At 48.2% G+C, this 19,699-nt stretch overlaps 1 protein-coding gene across 3 annotated transcripts; it reads left to right on the top strand.

Moving 5' to 3' along the window:
* Positions 1 to 176: 176 nt before the first annotated feature.
* Positions 177 to 19,350, top strand: ADAMTS13 (ADAM metallopeptidase with thrombospondin type 1 motif 13). Of its 3 annotated transcripts, none has more exons than XM_083875744.1 (29): positions 177 to 400; positions 743 to 809; positions 1,589 to 1,872; positions 2,006 to 2,147; positions 2,497 to 2,636; positions 3,211 to 3,294; positions 3,372 to 3,496; positions 3,768 to 3,914; positions 4,266 to 4,400; positions 4,918 to 5,068; positions 5,667 to 5,771; positions 6,203 to 6,354; positions 6,455 to 6,518; positions 7,029 to 7,155; positions 7,499 to 7,647; positions 8,989 to 9,109; positions 9,745 to 9,825; positions 10,080 to 10,261; positions 10,680 to 10,815; positions 12,397 to 12,526; positions 13,132 to 13,321; positions 13,560 to 13,677; positions 14,000 to 14,129; positions 15,032 to 15,236; positions 15,709 to 15,991; positions 16,466 to 16,612; positions 17,064 to 17,240; positions 17,569 to 17,753; positions 18,036 to 19,350. In XM_083875744.1, exons 1-29 carry the CDS (start codon positions 335 to 337, stop codon positions 18,192 to 18,194), a joined length of 4,182 nt encoding a protein of 1,393 aa, XP_083731870.1. In that variant the 5' UTR covers positions 177 to 334; the 3' UTR covers positions 18,195 to 19,350. The 3 variants fall into 3 exon arrangements, with proteins under 3 accessions (XP_083731870.1, XP_083731871.1, XP_083731869.1); XM_083875745.1 differs by having other exon boundaries at positions 2,494 to 2,636; positions 13,563 to 13,677; XM_083875743.1 differs by having other exon boundaries at positions 2,494 to 2,636.
* Positions 19,351 to 19,699: the final 349 nt, after the last annotated feature.

Below are 19,699 nucleotides of genomic sequence, written 5' to 3'. Positions count from 1 at the left end.
GGGGGCGGCTCCGAGGTTCCGGGGGGTGGCGGGGTGATCCCCCACCCCCCCACACGGGTGTGTCCCCAAGGCCACACGGCCCCCTGGCCGCCCCTCGGCCCGCCGGGCTGGCGCAGGCCCCGGAGGAGCCGCGGGCATTGCGCAAGGGCGGCCGCGCTCCAGCTGCCGGAGCGGCCGCGGCCCCCCGCGCCCCCGCTCGGAGCGTGTTTGCTCACGGCCTGTTTGCCCAAATTCTGTTTGCTCCAAGGCCGCTTTTGCTCTTCCCTTCCGCTCCACGTGATGCTTTGGGCCGAAAACTCTGTGTGGCGGGCGCGGGGAGCGCGGCTGGTCCGGCATGACCGTCAGCTTGGCGCTGCGGGCGCTGGCCGTGCTGCCGCTGGGGCTGTGCTGGCTCCCTCAGGTGAGTCCCACCGGCCTCCGCGCCGGCCCTTCCACCAACTGCTGCGTCTCAGAAAAGTTAAAAAATATATTAAAAAGAAGTAGAGACGACGCGGTTGTAAGCCAAACTCTATCCGAGCTCGCTAAGCACGAAGATAAAGCTGTTTCCCCTTGTGCAGCCCGTGCTTAGCGCGGAGTTAAAGCCACGGGCACTTGGCACCGGCGCTGGCTCAGCTCTTTGCTGGCGCTCCTTCCAGTTCAGGGAAGGGATAGGCTCGTGTCCGTTTGTTTTTCGTGAGGAAAAAAAAAAAAAAAAAAAAAAAAAAAAGAAAAGAAAATCATAAAGCTCTTCTTCTTCTTGCAGAAATTCCTCGGCGCTTTGGATGAGGAAGATGTTTTGTCTTACTTTGGAACCAGCTCGGTGGCTGATGGTATGCAGGGCTCAGTCCTTCGGCTTAGGGCACATCTGTCCCTTGATTTCTAATCCTGTGTGGTTGACGCTGATTAACAACCCCTGATCTGACCAGCATTTGGTGTTTCTAAGTCCCGGTGCAAGCGAGACAATCTGGGTTTCAGTGAGAGTGGATAAGGAGGTGTGTCCGAGTTTAAAATCTGATGAAGGAGACGTGTTCAATCTCTTTGCAATCCCCATTCTCTGTATTGATTTTTTTTTTACGAGCTTAACAGATCTTCTGACGAAAACTTTAGACTAAGGGTAACTTTAAATACTTGTTAACTTTTTTTATTTTTAATAAATGCACAAAGAGATCTGAATTCTGGGTGTGGATTGATGATAGCTCAGAATAAAGATATGTTTTGAAGTCTCAAATCCCTAAAGGAAGGGTATTGTCTCCTTGTGAGTTCACCTATTGCTCATCCCAGTGTCTTTGTCTGCATTGTGACAATTCCCACTCAGTTAAAATCTGCAGGAACAAAACTCAGCCTTCTTTAGACGAATTATTGTTCCCTGAGCAAAAGCTCCAATAAATTCGGTGCCAGTTTCTGTTGTGTGTTCCCAGTCAGATTATCCTCACTTTGGAATACACAAAAGCACAGAAATTCTCTGGCTGTTGATTCCACCACGCCAAGAGGCCACAGTTGTCATTTGTAGGGTGTTTTTCCTGGGGAAATTGACCTTACATTGGGGTTTTGTGTATCATAGTTTCTCATAACTGCTCCCCTTGTTCTGGTCTGGTTTCATTTCTTTCAGTACCTGAGTTTGTTGTGGCTGAGCCAACTTGTCCTTGTCAAGAAGAACATTTTGGGCTGAGGCTCTGTCGGGTCCAGCACTGCTCCATCCAGGCCTGGGGCCAGCTGTATGCCTTTGAATTCCTAGAGAAACACGCCCTCCTTTCCTCCTCCTTTGTGAGCAGCCAGGTGGTGAACTCTTCCTTTATTTTACTGAAGAGGTTCCCAGGGAACTGCTTTGCAGGTGGAAAGGCCCTGCAGCCTCCTGGGGCCAGGAGCAGAGTCACTTACTGTGAAGGGCAGCTGGTGAGTATGAGCAGAAACAGCCTTTGGGAGTTGGCAGCTTGTGTATGAACCACCCACTGAATAACTCTTTGCCATCTCCATGGATGGCAAATGTCTTTGGAATAACTCAGAGGTGGAATTTTATCTGCTTCAGCAAGGAGTTGTCACCGTGGGTGAGGAGAGGATTCACATCAGGCCAGTCAGGAGCAAGGATGTGGCTCTGCTGAAGGACCTTGGCTTCTCCAGCCCCCACATCGTCTTCAAAAGTGCTGCAAAAGAGGCAAAGCCAGCCAGAGGTAACAGCCATGGAGGGAGAACTGTCTCCTGCTGGTGGTAGGAGTGCTTCCACCAGCTCAGAGGAAACATCTGTGTTTACAAATACAGAGTAGACTTGAAACTGTTTCTCATCTCTCTGAGGTGTGCCCCAGAGTGTTTGATGTGGGTGGTTGTTATTTTGATAGCCCAGGTGTGTTGCTAAAGCTGCTGACAGGTGAAAGACACCAACAGAAGTGGGAAAGCTGAGCAAACCCCTGGAGAGGTGGACTTGTAGCTGAGTTATCACAGCTTTTGGGGAGTGGAGGTGGATCTGTAGGATCTTTTATGGTGCATTTGAACCTCCTGGTGTCCGTTTGTGCTGTCCAGCAGGGTGGGCTCCTCCTCCTCGCCTGCACAAGAGGGCTGAGGCAGCTGTCAAACATCTGGAGCTGATGGTGGTGGCAGGGCCAGATGTTTACTTGTATCACAAAGAGGACACGGAGCGATACATCCTGGCCAATCTGAACATTGTGAGTGGTTTGTATTTGGGATCCTGGCCCTGCTCATGTGCAGGGCATTCCTTTCTGCTTCCCTGGGCAAGAAATTCCCCACATTCCCTTGTACAAGAAGCTGCATGAGTAAAAGAAGTTCTTAGAGGATTTAAAAGCCACAAAGAAAATGGAGCTCTTAATTTCATTACTAATGTTGCAACTCAGGTAAAGAGTTTTCTCACCCTGTTGCTTTCAGTGGTATTGAGCTAATTCCACTGAATCAATCTTACACTTTACATTTCACTGTTTTATTTCTATTGCAGAATTTTCATGTCTCTTTTTGCTATTATTAAGAATTTTTCTGTTTGTGTACTGCAGAAAAGTCCTTAGTATTCACTCTACCCTATGAAACTTTTCATGCAGATTCTTCTCTCTGCTTCAGATTATCTGACAAATCCATCCACTTCTCATCTTTTGACAGATTTATTCACATTTGTAGTGCGTATGTTAGTGTTGTTGTTACCTTTGTCATGAGTGTAGCCCATTTTTTGGGAACAGGGAGTGGGAATCCCCAAAGGCCTTTCTTTATTGAATCCTTTCTGTCTCTTCTCAGGGAGCAGAGCTGCTCAGAGATGCTTCGCTGGGGGCTCATTTCAGAGTTCACCTCATGCAAATGCTGGTTTTGAGAGAGCCAGAGGTAAGGGGAGGGCTGTGTTTGGGTGTTGTCCAAGCTCAAAGCTGTTTGCAATGTGCCAACATGTGCCCTCCCCGCAGGCAGAGGTGAACATCACAACCAACATCACCTCCTCCCTCATCAGTGTCTGTGAGTGGAGCAAGAAGGTGAACCCCCAGAATGACTCTGACCCCCAGCATGCTGACATTGTCCTCTACATCACCAGGTGCTGAGCTCCCTGCCCTGGGAGGGACTGGAAAATAGGATTAGGTCGTTTTATTCAGTTCTGCTTGTCTGAGGATATTTGGATTTTTTTAATGTGGAATCATCATAAAATTTGAGCAGTAGGCACTCGTGGCAAAAGAAATGTTAGGTAGCTGGCAAAGCTAGACCAGGAAAGCTCAGACAAATTCAGCTGAATGTCTAGATCTGATTTTTTTTTTTTTTTAGCTGTGGGGATTCTTTGCTCTTTTCTTTCTATGTCTCCCTTACTTTAGGTTCGACTTGGAGTTGCCTGATGGGAACAAGGAGCTTCGTGGAGTGACTCAGTTAGGGGGAGTCTGCTCCTCCTTCTGGAGCTGTGTCATTACCCAGGACACTGGCTTTGACCTTGGTGTCACCATAGCCCATGAGATTGGGCACAGGTCAGTAGGAAACTGCCAGAGCAGCCCAGCAAGTTTTATTCAGGTAAAAGCATCCTCCAGTCTAAGGAAAGAAGCAAAAGGACTTCTTGACATAAAAGGGAATTTCCCACGGATTATTCTAACCCTTTTGGTCATCATCATGGATTATTTTGGAAAGAGTTCCTTGCATTTCTTGCATTCCTGCATGTCTTGTGACAATTAGAAGCTGCAAAGAGGAGAGAAACCCTTTGTGGCAGCAGTAGAAGGAAGGGCTGCAGAGGGAGCTCAGTCCTTGCTTAGAGAAGGGAGGCTGTGAGGGAATCCAGCCTCTGGGTTTCTTCTCCTCAGGGCTCTGTGCTGCTTCTGTTGCAGCCTTGGTATTGCCCACGATGGAGAGGGGAATCTATGCAGCAGCAGTGGGTACATCATGGGCTCAGCAGGAAACCACAACAGCATCGACCTCACCTGGTCTCCATGCAGTCAGGAGCAATTCCTGACCCTTGTCAGGTAAGGGAATGGTGGAGTTCTTCAGTTCCCTGTGCTGGGAGCTTAGGAGAGAAAACCTCAAAGAATAAAAAAGTGTATTGAAAAATGAGGAACAGTGAAAAGCTTGGGGCTTGTTTATTTCTTAGCACTTGTTGCTGAGGTTAAACCCAGTATTTGCTTCGCGTAGCTGGAAGTGGCTTTGGTTGATGCCTGACGTGCCTAGGCTGGGTTGGATTTCTCAGACACTGGCTCAGCCTGCACATTTTATTTACAACAACAGAGCATCCAGGCTCAGACAGGCATTGCAGGCTGTGCTGGCTGGGTGCAGGACAGGAATGGGATTGAACTCCAGCAGCAGGGAACTGTGAGCATCTCCAGGCAGCTGCTGCAACTAAATCCATCCCAGCCCACAGCGAGCATGTGTTGTCTGGGAAAGCAGCAGCCAACTCCCAGAGTGAAACTCAGCACAAGTTTGCAAACATGTCCTTGTCCTCACTACCCACAGCTGGGAAAGTGTTATTCCTCATGTTTCTATCAGTACAGGCCAAACAAGCTGCTTGAATGACCTGCCGGACATGGACGGCAGCATCCCGGGGTGGAAGCCTGGCTTGTACTACGGAGCAGATGAGCAGTGTAAAATTGCCTTTGGGAGTGTGGCCACAGCTTGCACCTTTGCTGACAGCAATGTTGTAGGTAGAAAGTTTGTCTGTCTTGCTAAGGGCAGCAGGGAAATGCTCAGGAGCCAAAATTCGGGAGAAGGGGCTGGCAGCGTTTTCATTCTGAAGGGATCGAAGGTGCTTTTCTACCACAGATTTCTTGGCAAAGCATTCAAAATGTTTCCCTTCTCTCCATCACCTCTTTCCTCCGCATCCGTCTCCTGTAAGGTTTGCACAGTTGGGTGCTGCTGTGCACAGCTGGCAGTGCTGGGTGCACCCACTCAGGGTCCTGCCTTGGGGAGTTCTTGTTCGCTGGATTCCTCCAGCTTCCCTGCCATGGCTCAAATCTCTTTGTCTGGGAAGCACAGCGTGTTTAATAGCTGCCATCTGGACATGTTTTGTTAATGAGGAAACACTAAGGTGGGTGAAACTTTAATTGCTTCAGTTGATCATCCATCATTACAGCTGGTGATCACTACAGTGATGATCTTTTGACTTGCCCACAGCTTTTGGCCAACAGCAGGAAAAGTGAAGGAACTTGCATTATTGGGACATGCACTATTTAGACTTTCGGGACTGCTGTGTTGTTGAGCCTGACTCCCTGAACTCCCTGATTTTCTTGTCACACCAGGACATCTGTAAAGTTCTCTCATGCCACGTGCAACCAGCAGACAAATCCAGCTGTACTCGGCTCCTGGTTCCCCTCCTGGATGGAACTGAGTGTGGGATCAATAAGGTAAGGAAGGCTCCCACCAGGAGTGGGTGTGGGGGCTGTGGAGCTCAGACAGCAAAGCTTTGTCAGTGTCTGGAAGGTACCTGGTACTCACTTTCCCTTGTCCAGGGAACTAAAACCAGTTCTAACCTGGTACCATTATGTCCTGGTCTTGGTCTTTCCACCTTGTCTTTATCTCTGGAGTTGCTTTGCAGTTCTATAGCCTGATATCTGAGCTCTCCTACTTGAAATGACCTCCCTGCTCCTTGCTTAGACTCCAGCCTCATGTTAGACCCTAATTAGGAAGGGGACTCTTCAGCCTCTTGTGAGAAGATGCCTCATTCACCTTGGGATTCTCTGCAACTGGCCTGCCAAAGATGGAGACTTGTGCCAACCTTTTAGACCCCAGCCCTGCTGTGTTCACTGCTGCCAGCTCTATGTGTTCTTGGTCCTAGTGGTGCTCCAAGGGTCAGTGCAGCTCTCTGGAGGAACTGAACCCCATGGCTGTGGTCCACGGGCACTGGTCAGCTTGGAGCCCCCTCTCCCCCTGCTCCCGCAGCTGCGGTGGGGGGGTGGTGCTGAGGCAGCGCTTCTGTAACAACCCCAGGTGAGATGTGGGCACCTGGCTGGGCTCAGGGCCTTGGGGCTGAGTCTGCCTCTTTGCCTGGGACAAACCTACCTCTATTGAGGAATTCTGTCATTTCCAGGCCTGCTTTTGGAGGGCAGGAGTGCCACGGTGCCAGCATGGAAGCACAGATGTGCAATACACAGGTAATGGAGCTCAGCGTCATCTGAACTTCTGTCTTACTGTTGGACCCCTTGAGGGCTGGGTGTTTTGTGACTGTCCAGAGCTGACTGCTCTGGTAAAGATCTGGTGTGCAGCCTCCATCTGTCTGACAGCAGGAGAGGTGTTTGTGCCATGGAAGGCCAGCAGGATTATTTAATAGCATTGTTCGCATGTAATGAAGTATTTTCTCTATGCCCCAACAGCAGGACAGATGCTGAGAAAATAGTGACTCACAATGATGGTTTTCCTCAGAGGTGCTTTCTTGTACTATTCCTGTTTTCCTTATCTATTAATTTTGTATAAATTGCTAAGATAGCAGCTTACAAGCACAATTCTCTGCATATCCCGCAGCCTCCCTTTAAAGTGGTTTTCTTTCTTTGCAATTGTTTGGGTGTTTTAGTCACCAGCCACTGCATTTTGCCTTTAGCTAGAGGGTTAAAATGTCAGTGCTCAGTCACTTCCTTTCCTTACACAATTATCTCTCTGGGATCCAGGCCTGTCTGATGACCCAACAGGACTCCATGGCTGAACAATGTGCAGCAACAAATTCAAAGCCACTGTACCTTGATGTAGAAACACCATCCTTTTATACCTGGACCTCTGCTGTTGGCTTTGCCAAAGGTAAGGCATGTCTGGAACCTCAGTTTGTGCAGGGACTGCTCATGGACCTGTCTGTACTTTGCACTGAAAAGGCAGTTTCACTGAGTGTTTTAGTTTTCACATGAAACCTGGGTGCTTTCTGAGAGATCATAGAATCCCAGGATGGTTGGGTTGGAAGGGACCTTAAAACTCATCTCATCCCACCCTGGCAGGGACACCTTCCACTATCCCAGGTTGCTCCAAGCCCTGTCCTTGGGCACTTCTAGGGAGTCCACAATCTCTCTGGGCTTTTTCCCATTGCTTGATGAGCAACCATATGCCTTCCTGAAAGGGTTAACTCCTTCCTTGTGCCTGCCTGCTCCAGGGGACCTGCTCTGCAAGCACATGTGCAGGGCCGTGGGCAAGGAGTTCATGGTGAGCCGCGGGGACAGTTTCCTGGATGGAACCAGGTGTGAGCAGGATGACATGGAGCACCACGGGGATCTCCACCTGTGTGTGATGGGGAGATGCACAGTAAGTGACTGGGGAGTCCAGGTGAGCCCCTGACAGGTCATCTGCACCAAAGGACCAGGGGAGATCGTGCTAGGAAAAAACACAATGTTCCAAAGAACAGAGCGAGCTCTTCTCAGAAGAGAGTTTTGTTCTTGGTGTGTTGGATGGAGTCCAAAAATCAACTGTTCTGTCTGTGCATCCAGTGCCCTCTAGATAAGACATTCTGCTAATTATGCAGTAAACACACAGGGCTATTCATCCCTAATCCAAGAAGCAATTGGTTTATGTGTTGGTGGAGGAGACATCATTAGCTGCTCAGCTTGCCTGCTGTAATTAGCCCCATAAAATGCTGACTGCTTGGAGGGAAGTGCCATGTCTTGAATCACTGAGTCAGTGGCAAGATAAGGAGCAAAACCTGGGGATCACAAGTCAACAAATTGATTTTTGGAGTATTGCTGATCGAAACTGAAGCATAACTCCTGGAGTTTTTTTCTGCATTGGACCTAAGGAAGGCATTCTTTCCTGATGACCTTGGATCCAACTCCCCCGCGCTGTCTGCATTTGAGGAACAGCTCAGTGCTGACCTGGGTGGATGTTTTCTGTTGTTTCTTTACATTCCCAGAATACTCTCTGTAAATTTTATGTTTTTCTCATTATCCTCGTGCTCACCATGTTTTGTGGAGTGTTTCCCCCCGTGAACAGCAGAGGGTGTAGGCACAACCTGTTCTGATTTTGGCTGTTTTATTGGCAGCAGTGATAAATATGCATGTTATGGCAGCTTCCAAAGCCTGGGATCAGTGGCTCCAGCATAAATTCAGCAGTTGCACATGTTTTGCTGTTAAGCCTGCTGAGATATTCCTGTAGCTTTGTGTAAATTAGTCTTGTTCGTGGGAATGGGGATAGAATCTCTCTTTTGAGTTCCATGGGACTGAAGTGATGTGAGCTAGGTTTGGCTTTGGGGTCTGGGGAGCTAAAGATTCCTTTAGAACCAGCCATTCATGTTTAGTGTTCTCATGGGCTTTTGTTTTTTCCTCCCTTCCTCCCTCCCTCCCTCCAGAAGGAGTTCGTAGAAGAGAGCACAGAGCTTTGGGTTTAGGTCACAGGAGAGATTTTTTGGGCTGCTTCTTGTGGGAAAGAAAATGTCACAGTTACTGAGAACTGTGCTCTCAGCTCAGACCTGCCAGCCTTTGGCTTTGCATGCTGTCCAGTGGCAGCTCTGGGTACAAACCCATCCTTCCCTTTGTTGTCTTCCTGAATCCAAATTCCAAATGGAAAGGGCATTTTCAGGAGCTCAGGCAATGCTGCTTTTGCTGGCTGGTTTTCTCAGAACAGCCAGGCTGACAGACTCTCCCCTCTGCTCAGGCATTCGGGTGTGATGGCCAGATGGGCTCCAGGAAGGCCATGGATCCCTGCAAGGTCTGTGGGGGTGACAACTCCACTTGCACTAGAGTCAGTGGATCCTACACAGAAGGGAAAGCTAAAGGTGTGTAGTCCTCCCCCTCAGGCTCTGCCTTGTGGTTCTGTTTGTGTGCTGTCAGTGTGCCAAATCTTCTGTATGTGACTTCTCCCTTCTGCTTGATTTTATTTTATGGAGGGTATGGAGATAGATTTTGGGTGGTCAGTGCTGAGGGCGGTAGGCAGAATGCCTTTTTTTGTCATAATTCTCTGGATGTGGATCAGAACTGTAACTATTTGGGAAGTCCCATAAATTGTTGGGAGCTGGGGGTGATGTCAGATCACAGCATGATAAATATCCCAGATTGGAAGGGATCCACAAGGATCATTGGGTCCAACTCCTGGCCCTGCACAGGACAGCCCACCAATCCCACCATGTCCTTGAGAGTGTTGCCCATGCTTCCTGAGATGTTAAATTTGGGAACTGGTCTGGCTCTTGCAGTCTCATGAAGAGATATTAGCAGAGAACCTAAAAAGAATCAAAGAAATGTGAGAACAGGACATAGAAAGCAGCTCAGTTGTGTTTGCTGTGTCACCATCCCTGTGTTCCAGGCAAGGAGCAGGGTCAGGGTGAATTTAGGAGTTGAGCTGCAATCCCCATACTTTCCCACAGAGTTTCAGGGATGAAAGGTGACCACATATTTCTCCTTCCCACCCTTCCAGAGTATGTGACATTTCTGTCCCTGCCCTACAACACCACCTCAGTCCATGTCACCAACAGGAGGCCTCTCTTCACACACCTGGGTGAGTGCAATGAAAAGGAGAGGAGGGGATGCAGGCAGGGCTGAGAGGAGCTTGTGCAAACAAAGAAATGGAATTTTTGGTGCTGCATTTTGCTCGTGGGGTGCTCTCCAGTGGGAAGCTGTAGGAGCCGTGCTCCATGGGATTTCAAACTTGAATCAAACTTGGTTTCTACCAAGTTCCTGCAGCTGCCAGCACCAGGGGATCCTGGTGATCACAACAGTTTCTTAACCTCACTGCTCCTCTGGCTTCTCCAGCTGTCAAGGTTAAAGGAGAGTACGTGGTGGCTGGAAAAGGAAAAACCTCACTGAATGTCACCTACCCGTCAGCTCTGGAGGACAAACAGATCAAATACCAAGTGTTCCTCACCCAGGACAACCTGCCAAGCCTGGAGGAAATCCACATGGATGGGCCAACACAGGAAGAAATTGAAATACAGGTGAATTGAAGCAGCAGAGTTGGAAGGGGAGCAGTCAGAGGTGGCCTGGTTTGGGTGGCTTTGCTGCATAATCCAGGTGTGCTGGATTCAGGTGATTGTGTGTCCAAGGCTGGGGGAGATGGGTTCACTGGAGAGTGACAGTGTTGCTCTTCTTGGGAATGGCTGCCCACAGGCTTCCTGCAGCTCTGGGGCTGATTGTGTGGGGAAAACCACACTGAGTTAAACCTTCTGCTTGGCTTAATCACTTTCAGTGCCCAAATTCACAGGGTGGGTGCTCTGACTGCATCTGGCTGGGGCTGAGGCATTGCAGTGAGGCTCAGGATTGGATGGAAAGAAGGGAGACTGGCTTCTCCTTCCTTCATCCTAAGAAATACATCCAAGTTTTCTTGTGCATTTACCACAGTTTTTCTTTCCCTAGGTCTACAGGAGGTACACAAAAGAATATGGCAATGCCACCAACCCAGACATCACCTTCAGCTACTTTGTCCCCAGGGAGAACCTGACCTATGTGTGGATTCCTCAGCAGGGCCCGTGTTCAGTGACCTGTGGGGAAGGTGAGGCAGTAGGACTCAGTCTCTACTTTTTATGGAGATTTCTGCTTTGGTCTGAACTGAATTTCAAAGCAGATTGCAGGAAATGATTGCTGCAGTTGCTAGTGTTCAACTGAACCAAAGGAAAGAGTGGTAGAGCTTTTGAATTAAATTAGCAAATGAGCTGAATCATCAAAATGATACTGAAAATGTTTGATCATGGAGAGGATTTTAAAATAGGTTTTAACTGAACTCTTAGTTTTAAGACTAAATGATTTTCTGAGATGTTTCAATGTTACTGAAGACTGTAATTTGAAGTTTGGCTAAACATCAGAAGTCTGAGACCAAAGGGGTATCTGGTGTCTAACTAAAGCCTCAGAGCTAATTATGAAACTTCCTTCTTAGAATTCTATTCCTGTGCCATGGCTAATCCTTTCTGTCTCCCTAAAGGAATCATAATACAGATTGTAACAGTTCACTCTGATAGATGGCCTGACATCTTGTTTACCAGATAACTCAGATGACACTGTCAGGCCTCTCAAGACTTCTGTGACAAGGATTTAGAAAATGCATTAATGAATATTTATGGAAGTCAATCTACACGACTAGTTATGCCTGGAGAGCTTTTCTCCAGCAAATCTCCCAGGTGAACTGATTGCTGAAACCCTGAAGGAAAGAGCTCAGAATGCTCCAGAGCCTCCAGCTAATGCAGCCACAAACAAAAAGAAGAATGAGAAACTCAGGACTTAAAATAAGAGAAAATTTGGAATCTGGGCTGAAATTGCACCTTGAGAGCTGAAAGTGATGCACAGCCCTCTTAGCAATAGCCCTTTTTAGAAAACAAGGAGGGTAGAGCAAAGATAAGGCTGCTGATGGGTTCTGGACATTTGGTGCTCAGGGTCATGCTGCTTGAGCTTCAGGAATGCCTGGCTCTCCTTGTAGCCCATTCACTGAAAGGAGACTCTTTTAGCTTTGCTTGTAATTTCTTTGAGTTTGACTTTTCATCTGCTTTGCTTTTTATGTTCATTATCATTAAAAAATCTTCTTTATAGCTGTAGCTTATGAATATTTCATTCCTTGGCTGCTGCAGGCACTGGAATTCTCCAGTTTCTCTCCCAGTGCCTCTTGTTTTGGCTGTTGGTGATGCCTTTGAGGAGGCTGGTGCTGTTTGAGCACGAGGGCTGTGTGGTGATATTACCTGGTCACTTCTACACAGTGGCATTTAAAACCAGCTCCCTCCAGAGCCTATTTGCTGTCCCTCATCAGTCAGATCATTAGAAGAAGTTTGTTCCAAATTATGATTGATATCCTTGTTCTTTCAAAAGGCCAGTTCAGAGCAACCTTTTCAATTTGGCAGTGGGTTATCAATCAAACTTCTCCTCTGCTGGGGTGCTCACCTTGGAAAATCACTTTTAAAGCTCTGGAGGGAGTTTATATCACAAAGAAGGGGTTTGTGTGTTTACAGGATATCTGAATTCCCACACACCCCATTTTCTTACCCAGGTGGTGGAGTAAAGCACCTGTATTCCTGCATCTTCCTTCCATAACAGAGAGGAGCTGTTCACTTTGGTTATAACTTCAATTCCTTTTCCTTTTATGTCCCAGGGGTGCAGCCAGTGGCTCACGTGTGCTTTGATCAGACCAAGAATGAAGTCACAGAGGATCAGTGGTGTCTGGAGCTGCCACAGCCTCTCCCAGACCACAAGCCCTGTGCCCTGGAGCCCTGCCTCTACAGGTTGGTGTTCCTGGGAGCTCAGCTCAATTCCTGCTTTTTCGCTGCCACTTAACCAAGGCTGTGTCTTTGTGTTGTGCAAGGTCAAAAAAAAAGGGAGAAGTATGAAGTAGTTTCCTCCTAATTATAACAGATCCCAAACCATGTTCTGTCTTTTCTGGTCCTGTGAGATAATTGAGATGTCAGCTGAAGGAATGGGAAGTAGTCCTTCAATGTTTTACAGTAATCTGCTAAATGAAGATATTTTGAGGGTATGCCCAGAAGATGTCTCTCACCTCTTTTCCAAGATGGTGCCAACAAAGAGGGTAGACCCTTGTGTTGATTATTTGGGAAGGAGGACCAAGGCCAAGCCTGCCCTCAGAGACATTTTAGTGTTCAATAAAAGGTGATTGCACTGTGAACTATAGCCCCTTAGCTTAGGTGCTTTTAGTCCTTGAAAGCTGTCAGTGAAAGAAGGACTTGAATTGTCCTCTCAGCCACATCCAGACAAAGCTTTTCAAACAAGAAGCTGAATACTCTGCATGACCCATTTCTGTAACCAGTGGCTTGACTAATAAACCTCCCAGATCCAGACGAGAAATGGGGTGATGCAGTTGCCTCCCTCTTAGGTGGAAGCTGTCTCAGAGAGGTGAATGCTCTGCTGTCTGTGGGACTGGAGTTGCCCAGCAGAACCTGACCTGTGTGCAGTCCCGTGCTGGCCTGGAGACTGTGGTGGATGACAGCTTGTGCCCAGCAGAAGAAAAACCCCTTTCCCTTGTGCCATGTGTGGTCAATGTCTGCCCTTTGGGCTGGGACAAAGTGAGTTTTGCTGGCTTGGCTTTTCAGGAACCTCATGGGAGCTTTGCACTTTTATCCACCAGTTAAGAACCACCAACTCACTCCTGGAGCCTGAAGGGTGGTTTACACCACTGCTCTGGCAAGTTAAAAGTTCATCCTGTCACTTTAGACAGCTCCATCCCTCTTTAATTATGCTGCTGGATCTCTCAATTCATCGTGGTGGTTTGTTTAGGGCAGCTGTTTTTTGCTCTGTTCTGAGGAGGAAGATGCACACTTACTTCAGCCTCTGGAGTCGCTTGGGCATGTCCAGCTGGAAAATCAGACTGTGTATGTCTGGAGCCCTGTAGCTGGGGAGTGTTCTGTCTCCTGTGGGAGAGGTGAGCCCTTTCTGTGCTGCAGGGAAGTGTTGCTTGGCTGAAGGTGTGAATTCAGTGCCTGGGAACCTCAGGGCCCACCTGGTGTTTCCCCCTCTACATTTCTAAGTGTAGCTGTGATCACAATTCTTTTGGAACAGGCTCAGACAGAATAATTTAGAGGGTGGTGTCGCTGCTGCTGTGCTTCAGAGCTGGGGGGATGAATGCAGTGAGAGTACCATGGCTTGGAGAGATTTTGCTTGTTTTGTACACACAGATGTGACACTTCTGATCCATTTTCAACCCTTGCATCCAAACCACGCAGCCACATTGTTTCCCTTCCTAGGTAAGACTCAGCTGCACTATGTTTGTGTGGCTTTTGACACCAAAGAAGAAACCCAGGAGGAAAATTGTCAGCCAGTGCCAAAGCCAGAGAGCAGGGTGGAAGTCTGCGATCTCAACCCCTGCCCACCAAGGTAAAGCAGTTACCAGGAGACAATGACACAGTAAGGGGTCTTTCCTTTCTCTCTCTGTCTGCAGGGACATGGTAAAGGAAGGGTCAGGCTACTCTCCCCTTCTCTGGGAGCACAGCCAGCTGCAAAAACTCTAGCACAGCTCCATACTCAGCAAAGTCAGAGTCTTTCCTGGGCTAGTGCATCTCAGACAGAAATAAGTGTAGTACTCAGAGGCTGAGCCCAGAGGAAAACTGAAAACCTCTCGATCCCTTGTTACTCTGGGGAAGCAGGAACAAATCTATAACTGCAAAAGGTGGTGACACATTTGCCAGCTGTACAGTTTCCACAGAGCATCAAGGAGAGTAGCAAGAATTAAATACTCTCAGAATCTGGAACAGCTGCTCTGAAAACTGAAGGAAATGCATTGCACTTTCCTTAGGATTTGTGGTGAGCTTCCCCTGCCCTATTTGCTGTGGGACTGGAAAACTACTGGAATTTTTCTTACAGGATGCCACTCCCGGGGCCTCTGGGTCTCATCCTGATCTGAGAGTTCAGTGGTGTGTGTGTTTTGGAGGGAGATAAGATTGTTTCTGTAGTTAAGCCTGCGAGTGTCACCCTGGGGAGGGCAGTGATGGACACAGAGTGAGATTCAGTGTGTGTAGAAGCATCCGTGACTTACAGGTTTCCCTGATTCATCTTTCCCAGCAAGTGTGGATTTGAAATCTGTGGGCTCCTGGAAAAATGGGAATACCCTCTGTATCCAACTCCAAACCTGCTCCAGGCTGCATTCCAAGTACCACAGACCATGTGAGGCAGAGGATGAAGAAGGAAGAAGGGCGAGGGAGCTGCAGTGCCTTTACTGCAGTGAGGGACAGGGTGGGGATTCATCGCTAACTCACTTTTTGTCCTCCCTGCCCTGTCAGGTGGAAGGTAACCCCAGCTGGACCCTGCTCCTCCAGCTGTGGGCTGGGCTTAGCAGTGCAGCTGGTCACCTGTGTGCAGATCCTCCATGGCCAGGAGGTGTTGCAGGAGGAACATTTGTGCCCTGTGGCAGAGAAGCCCCTCACCAGTGTCCCCTGTGTCATCCGAACGTGCTCTTACGAGTGGAGCTTCAGCGAGTGGTCAGAGGTACCTGCTCCCCTTCAGATGCAGCACTTTCCCAGCTCTTCCCTTCCCTGGGGAGAAATAACAACTCCTGCCTTGTCTCTTGGCTTCCCACAGAAATGCTGAACTGCTTCCAGGGATGTTTTCTGTCCTTTCCACTGCCCTGTGTTTAGCAGCTGTAGGTTTGCTTCCCACCTTCCTCAGCTAAAGTTTTGGCTGCAGCTTCGAAATGGTTTTGGCATGTTTTCTCCTGGAATGCAGATATTTGGGGAGGTTTTTTTTAGGAAGTGGTTCTGCAATTTAAATATATAGTTTGGAAGGTCCCCTGGAAGGTGAGGCATCTTATGCTGATGGGACAAGAGCACCGACAGGGCAGGTGGTAGAAGAGCATCAGTGAACCCCCCCAGATCATGAATGAGCTTATCAATGCATTGATTTCCAAATACCTACCAACTGCAACGCAGTGATAAAAGCCTGTGAGTTTGTTCTTCTGCAGTGTTCAACATCCTGTGGGAATGGCATTCAGACCAGGCAGGATTCCTGCCTCAGCTCTCTGACCCACAAGCCCGTGAACCCCCTTTTCTGCCGGCGCTTCCCCAAGGCCATTGTGGTGCGTGGCTGCTCTGCAGGGCCCTGTCCTGAGCAGGAGGGGACCCTGTCCCCTGGGGCAGAGCTGCAGCCAGTGACACCAGCCACACACCTGACAACAGCTGCAGCTGCCACAGAGCACAGACACAAGGATCTGGATGTCCCTCTGGAGCAGACAAAGCCCGGTGGAGGTGAGGAGATCACGGCCAAAAGGAGCTTCCTGTGTGCAGCTGGGCTGTGGTGATCCTGCTGCCAGACAGGGACAGGAGCATGGGAGGGAATACATCTGGCTGGGAGGGAAAACCTACTGTTCCAGCATGTCCATGTTACCTGAGCTAAGAACAATAACTCCCTTCCCTGTGCTTGCCAAAACTCTTTTGACTTGGGAGCCTATGGGACAGCAGCTCAAGACTTCAGGGAGTGTTTAGACAACACTCTCAAGCACATGGTGTGATTCCTGGGATAGTCCTGTGCAGGGCCAGGAGTTGGATTCCATGACTCTTGTGGGTCCTTTCCAGCTCAGGATGTCCTGTGGTTTTGGGATTCTATGACTCTTCCTGTGCTTTACCCAGAATATGTGACCTTACCTGTTCATTGTGCCACAAAGAGAATTGTTTCCCTGTAGACCCTTCTGGGTGTGTTCCTCACCTGTCTCTGCTGTCCAGGTGTCTGTGGAAACCTCTTTCTCAATGCCACTGGCATCATCAACATGACAGGCGTGGAGAGCAGGGACTGCACGGTGGCCATCGGGCGTCCCCTGAGGGAGGAGATCTCAGTGACCATCCTGGAGAGCTCCCTCAACTGCAGTGCAGGTACTGCCTGAAGCTCTGGGATCCAGCCTGGCCCTTTGGCAAAGCTGCATCTCAAGCTTTTCTGGTGCCTTGAAAAGCTCTGGGAGCCCCTGTAATCTCTGAAACCATTTTATTGAGTCTTTCTGTTCAGCCAAGTTGTTGCCAGATGGAGCAAAATGAAGATGCTGCTTGCCTTCCCCTCACACAGTGGTTTCTTACCTGTTTTGTTGGTAGATATGAGATGAAAGGATCTTATGGGGTTAAAGAAGCTGCTTGTTTTGGCCTGTTATAAAACGAATGTACCCTCTAGCTGGAGTCAGCAGTTAGATCAGTTAACTGGCCCTTCTCATGACAGATTTTGATAAGATAGAAACAAGATGCAGAAATTACTTGATTCCAGACCTGTATAAGAGAAACTGTGGTTTTTACTTCAAATAAAAGCATTTCTAGGCCCTGTGCTCATCTGTTCCAGGTGAGATCCTGCTGTTTTCTGGGCGAATGATGTGGCGGACAGGCTGCAGGAAGCTCCCTCTGTCACTGATAAATTCCAGAACCAACACACTGATTGTGAAACAGCGTGTTGTGCTGCCAGGAAACGGGGTCATTCTGCAGTACAACAGCAGAACTGCAACCAAAAAATATTACCAAGGTACTGTACTGAAAGCTTTGCTCTTGCTTTAGATTAAGGCCCACAGAGTTCCATGAATGGTGGTTGCCTGTGGAAATCTATGGAAATCTTGCCTCATTTTTAGCAGCTAACAATCCCCTTCTTTAGGAGTGTTGGAATCAGTATTAATTGTGGACTCCCCCTTTGTCTTAAAGCAAACCCCCCATAGATGTTTGCTGATGCTTGAAGGTTCCCAGGTTAAAATCCCCAAAGAAACTTGTTCTGCTTGTGTTTAACTTAAATGAATACTTTTCTCGGAGGTGCTGGATACTTCTATAAGCCATTTTCTCTTCTCCCTTTGCCCTGTCAGACTGTGACCAGCAGCTGTTTGGCCCCCAGGGTGAGATAGTGAATCCTGTGCAGTTCCCTGAGGAAGAGCAGGGGGTTGTGTGCCGGACTTTCATCACGGTGGCTCCACGACAGCGCATCTCCCTCCGTGCCCTCAACACTGACCTGGGCCCTGAGGGCAACCAGACACACTTCAACTACATCCTGGTAAGGAGGCAGGAGCCCCAGTGGGAGGGTTTGGATGGGAACAAACCCATCTCCATTAGAGATTTCCACCCAGATGCACAGTTCAGTCACAAATCAGGGACTCTGATCTCTGTGGTGTAAATGTGGATGGGAATGAGAATTTCTGTTATCAGCTGTATTTCTTCTGACCTTGGTAGCACACCTTTTCCCTGAGTGACCAATCTGCAAGTCTCCAGTGTTTTTTAGGTACTGACTTCATGTGTAGCCTGCTGAAATAAAATGGTTTGTTTTTTCTTCCTGCAGGTCCGGGATGTCAGCACCATGAAGACAGTGGTGTTCCGTGGGAAGCAGCAATTCCTGTGGCAGTCAACAGGAAGCCAGGCTGAAATTGAATTCCATGAAAATGTTAAAGATCACAGAACCCATTTCTGGGCTGAATATCACGCTATTGAGCCCAAATAAAGGCACTGCCCTGAGAAAGGCCCAGTTAGTCACTGCTGCCTGCTCACAGCACACATTTAATCTTGCAATTGTTTCCTCATCTGTTGAGTAAGAAGAATGTCTGCTGACTCCTTTGGGATCTCAGTCTTGATAAAGATCATACAAAAGACATATAACCCCAAATATTTAGCAAATCTTCCTCATATGGATTTTCTGTCTGATTTGGTTGGCAGTAATGCAGTTTACATGTCTACAGGAGGTGACTGGAATGTCAGTGCCCCTGTAATGTGGTGGAACCTTTTAGGAGAGTAATTTGATTTCTTGGTGTTCCAGTATAGACCTCTGTACAACAAGTAATGTTATAGCCATTAAATTCACTCTCTTGCAGTGTAAGTGCCCCTCAAAACTGAGGCACAGTGAAGTTCTGGAATGGAATAAAGAAGGCAAAGATATGTATGAGGATAAACTGCCAGCACAAGGAGATGTGTGGGGTGGGCAATGCTTGAATGTTTTCAGAAGTTGGCTGTAGTGAGGCACTGCTGGCCTGGGCAAGCCCTGGTGACAGCTGGTTTTATGTGGGAGGACCATGACATCCTGAGGTCTCTCCCCAGCCACCCTTTCTGTGGTGCTACTGTTGGACATCTGAGAGTGATACCATCATTTCTTTTCTGTGAGAAAATAAAAGAATCCTGTCTCTTAATGCCAGGTTTGATGCCAGGACTGACTTACTCGGATAAGAACAGTGGCTGTGCTATCAATCTGTGTCTTCATTTGACAAGGACTGTGGTTGAGGCTGCATGGACAGGCTGTGGCAGGAAGAGGGATTTTAGAGCAGTGGCAAATATTCACACAAGTTTAATTTAATTTTTTTTTTCTCAGTATCTTGAACATTGGGCTGTGCTTTGGTCCAAATCTGTCATCCTCCTTAAAATCACAATATACTGCTTGAAGGGTCTTTTCTGCACCTGGAGCCTGGCTGGACACATCTGCACTTGCTCTTCATGCTGGATGCAATAAATGGTTCTGCCTGGGCAGTTGTAACTCTGCTCCTGCTTTCTCTCAGTTGGATTCTCTGACATCCTTCTACAACCACAAATACTCTTCTTAATTAATAGCTGTTTTTTTGCTGGTTAAACCTGGAGTTTTTTGCTTGCCAGCTTCCAGATTTACGTCCCATTCCTGGAAGAGCCAGAAAATAGATTCCTGAAGTGAGATCCTCGAGGAGCTGGATACATCAGCTATCCCTCTGCAGTGCGTGGGTGATGCAGGCCCTGGGCCTTCATTTCCTGTCTGACAGGAGATGGTAATGAAAAGACATCCTTTCCTTAATCCCTTTTTTGTAACCTTTTAGCAGATGGGATCTGTCTTCCCACTCTGCTCTGGATCCCAAGTCTCACTGCTATTTATTGTTCCAGATCGACTGTGCAGAGCTGGGCTCTGCTTGTGTTCCACATTCATCTGCACAAAATGCAGCTGTTGCCTTCATCACTTTAGGAGAGTTCAGGGTGTTCCCCTGTCCCACTTGG

Source organism: Zosterops lateralis, assembly GCF_965231275.1.
Source record: "Zosterops lateralis genome assembly, chromosome: 20".
Lineage (NCBI taxonomy): Eukaryota > Metazoa > Chordata > Aves > Passeriformes > Zosteropidae > Zosterops > Zosterops lateralis.
This window is presented reverse-complemented; position numbering and strand designations above follow the sequence as displayed.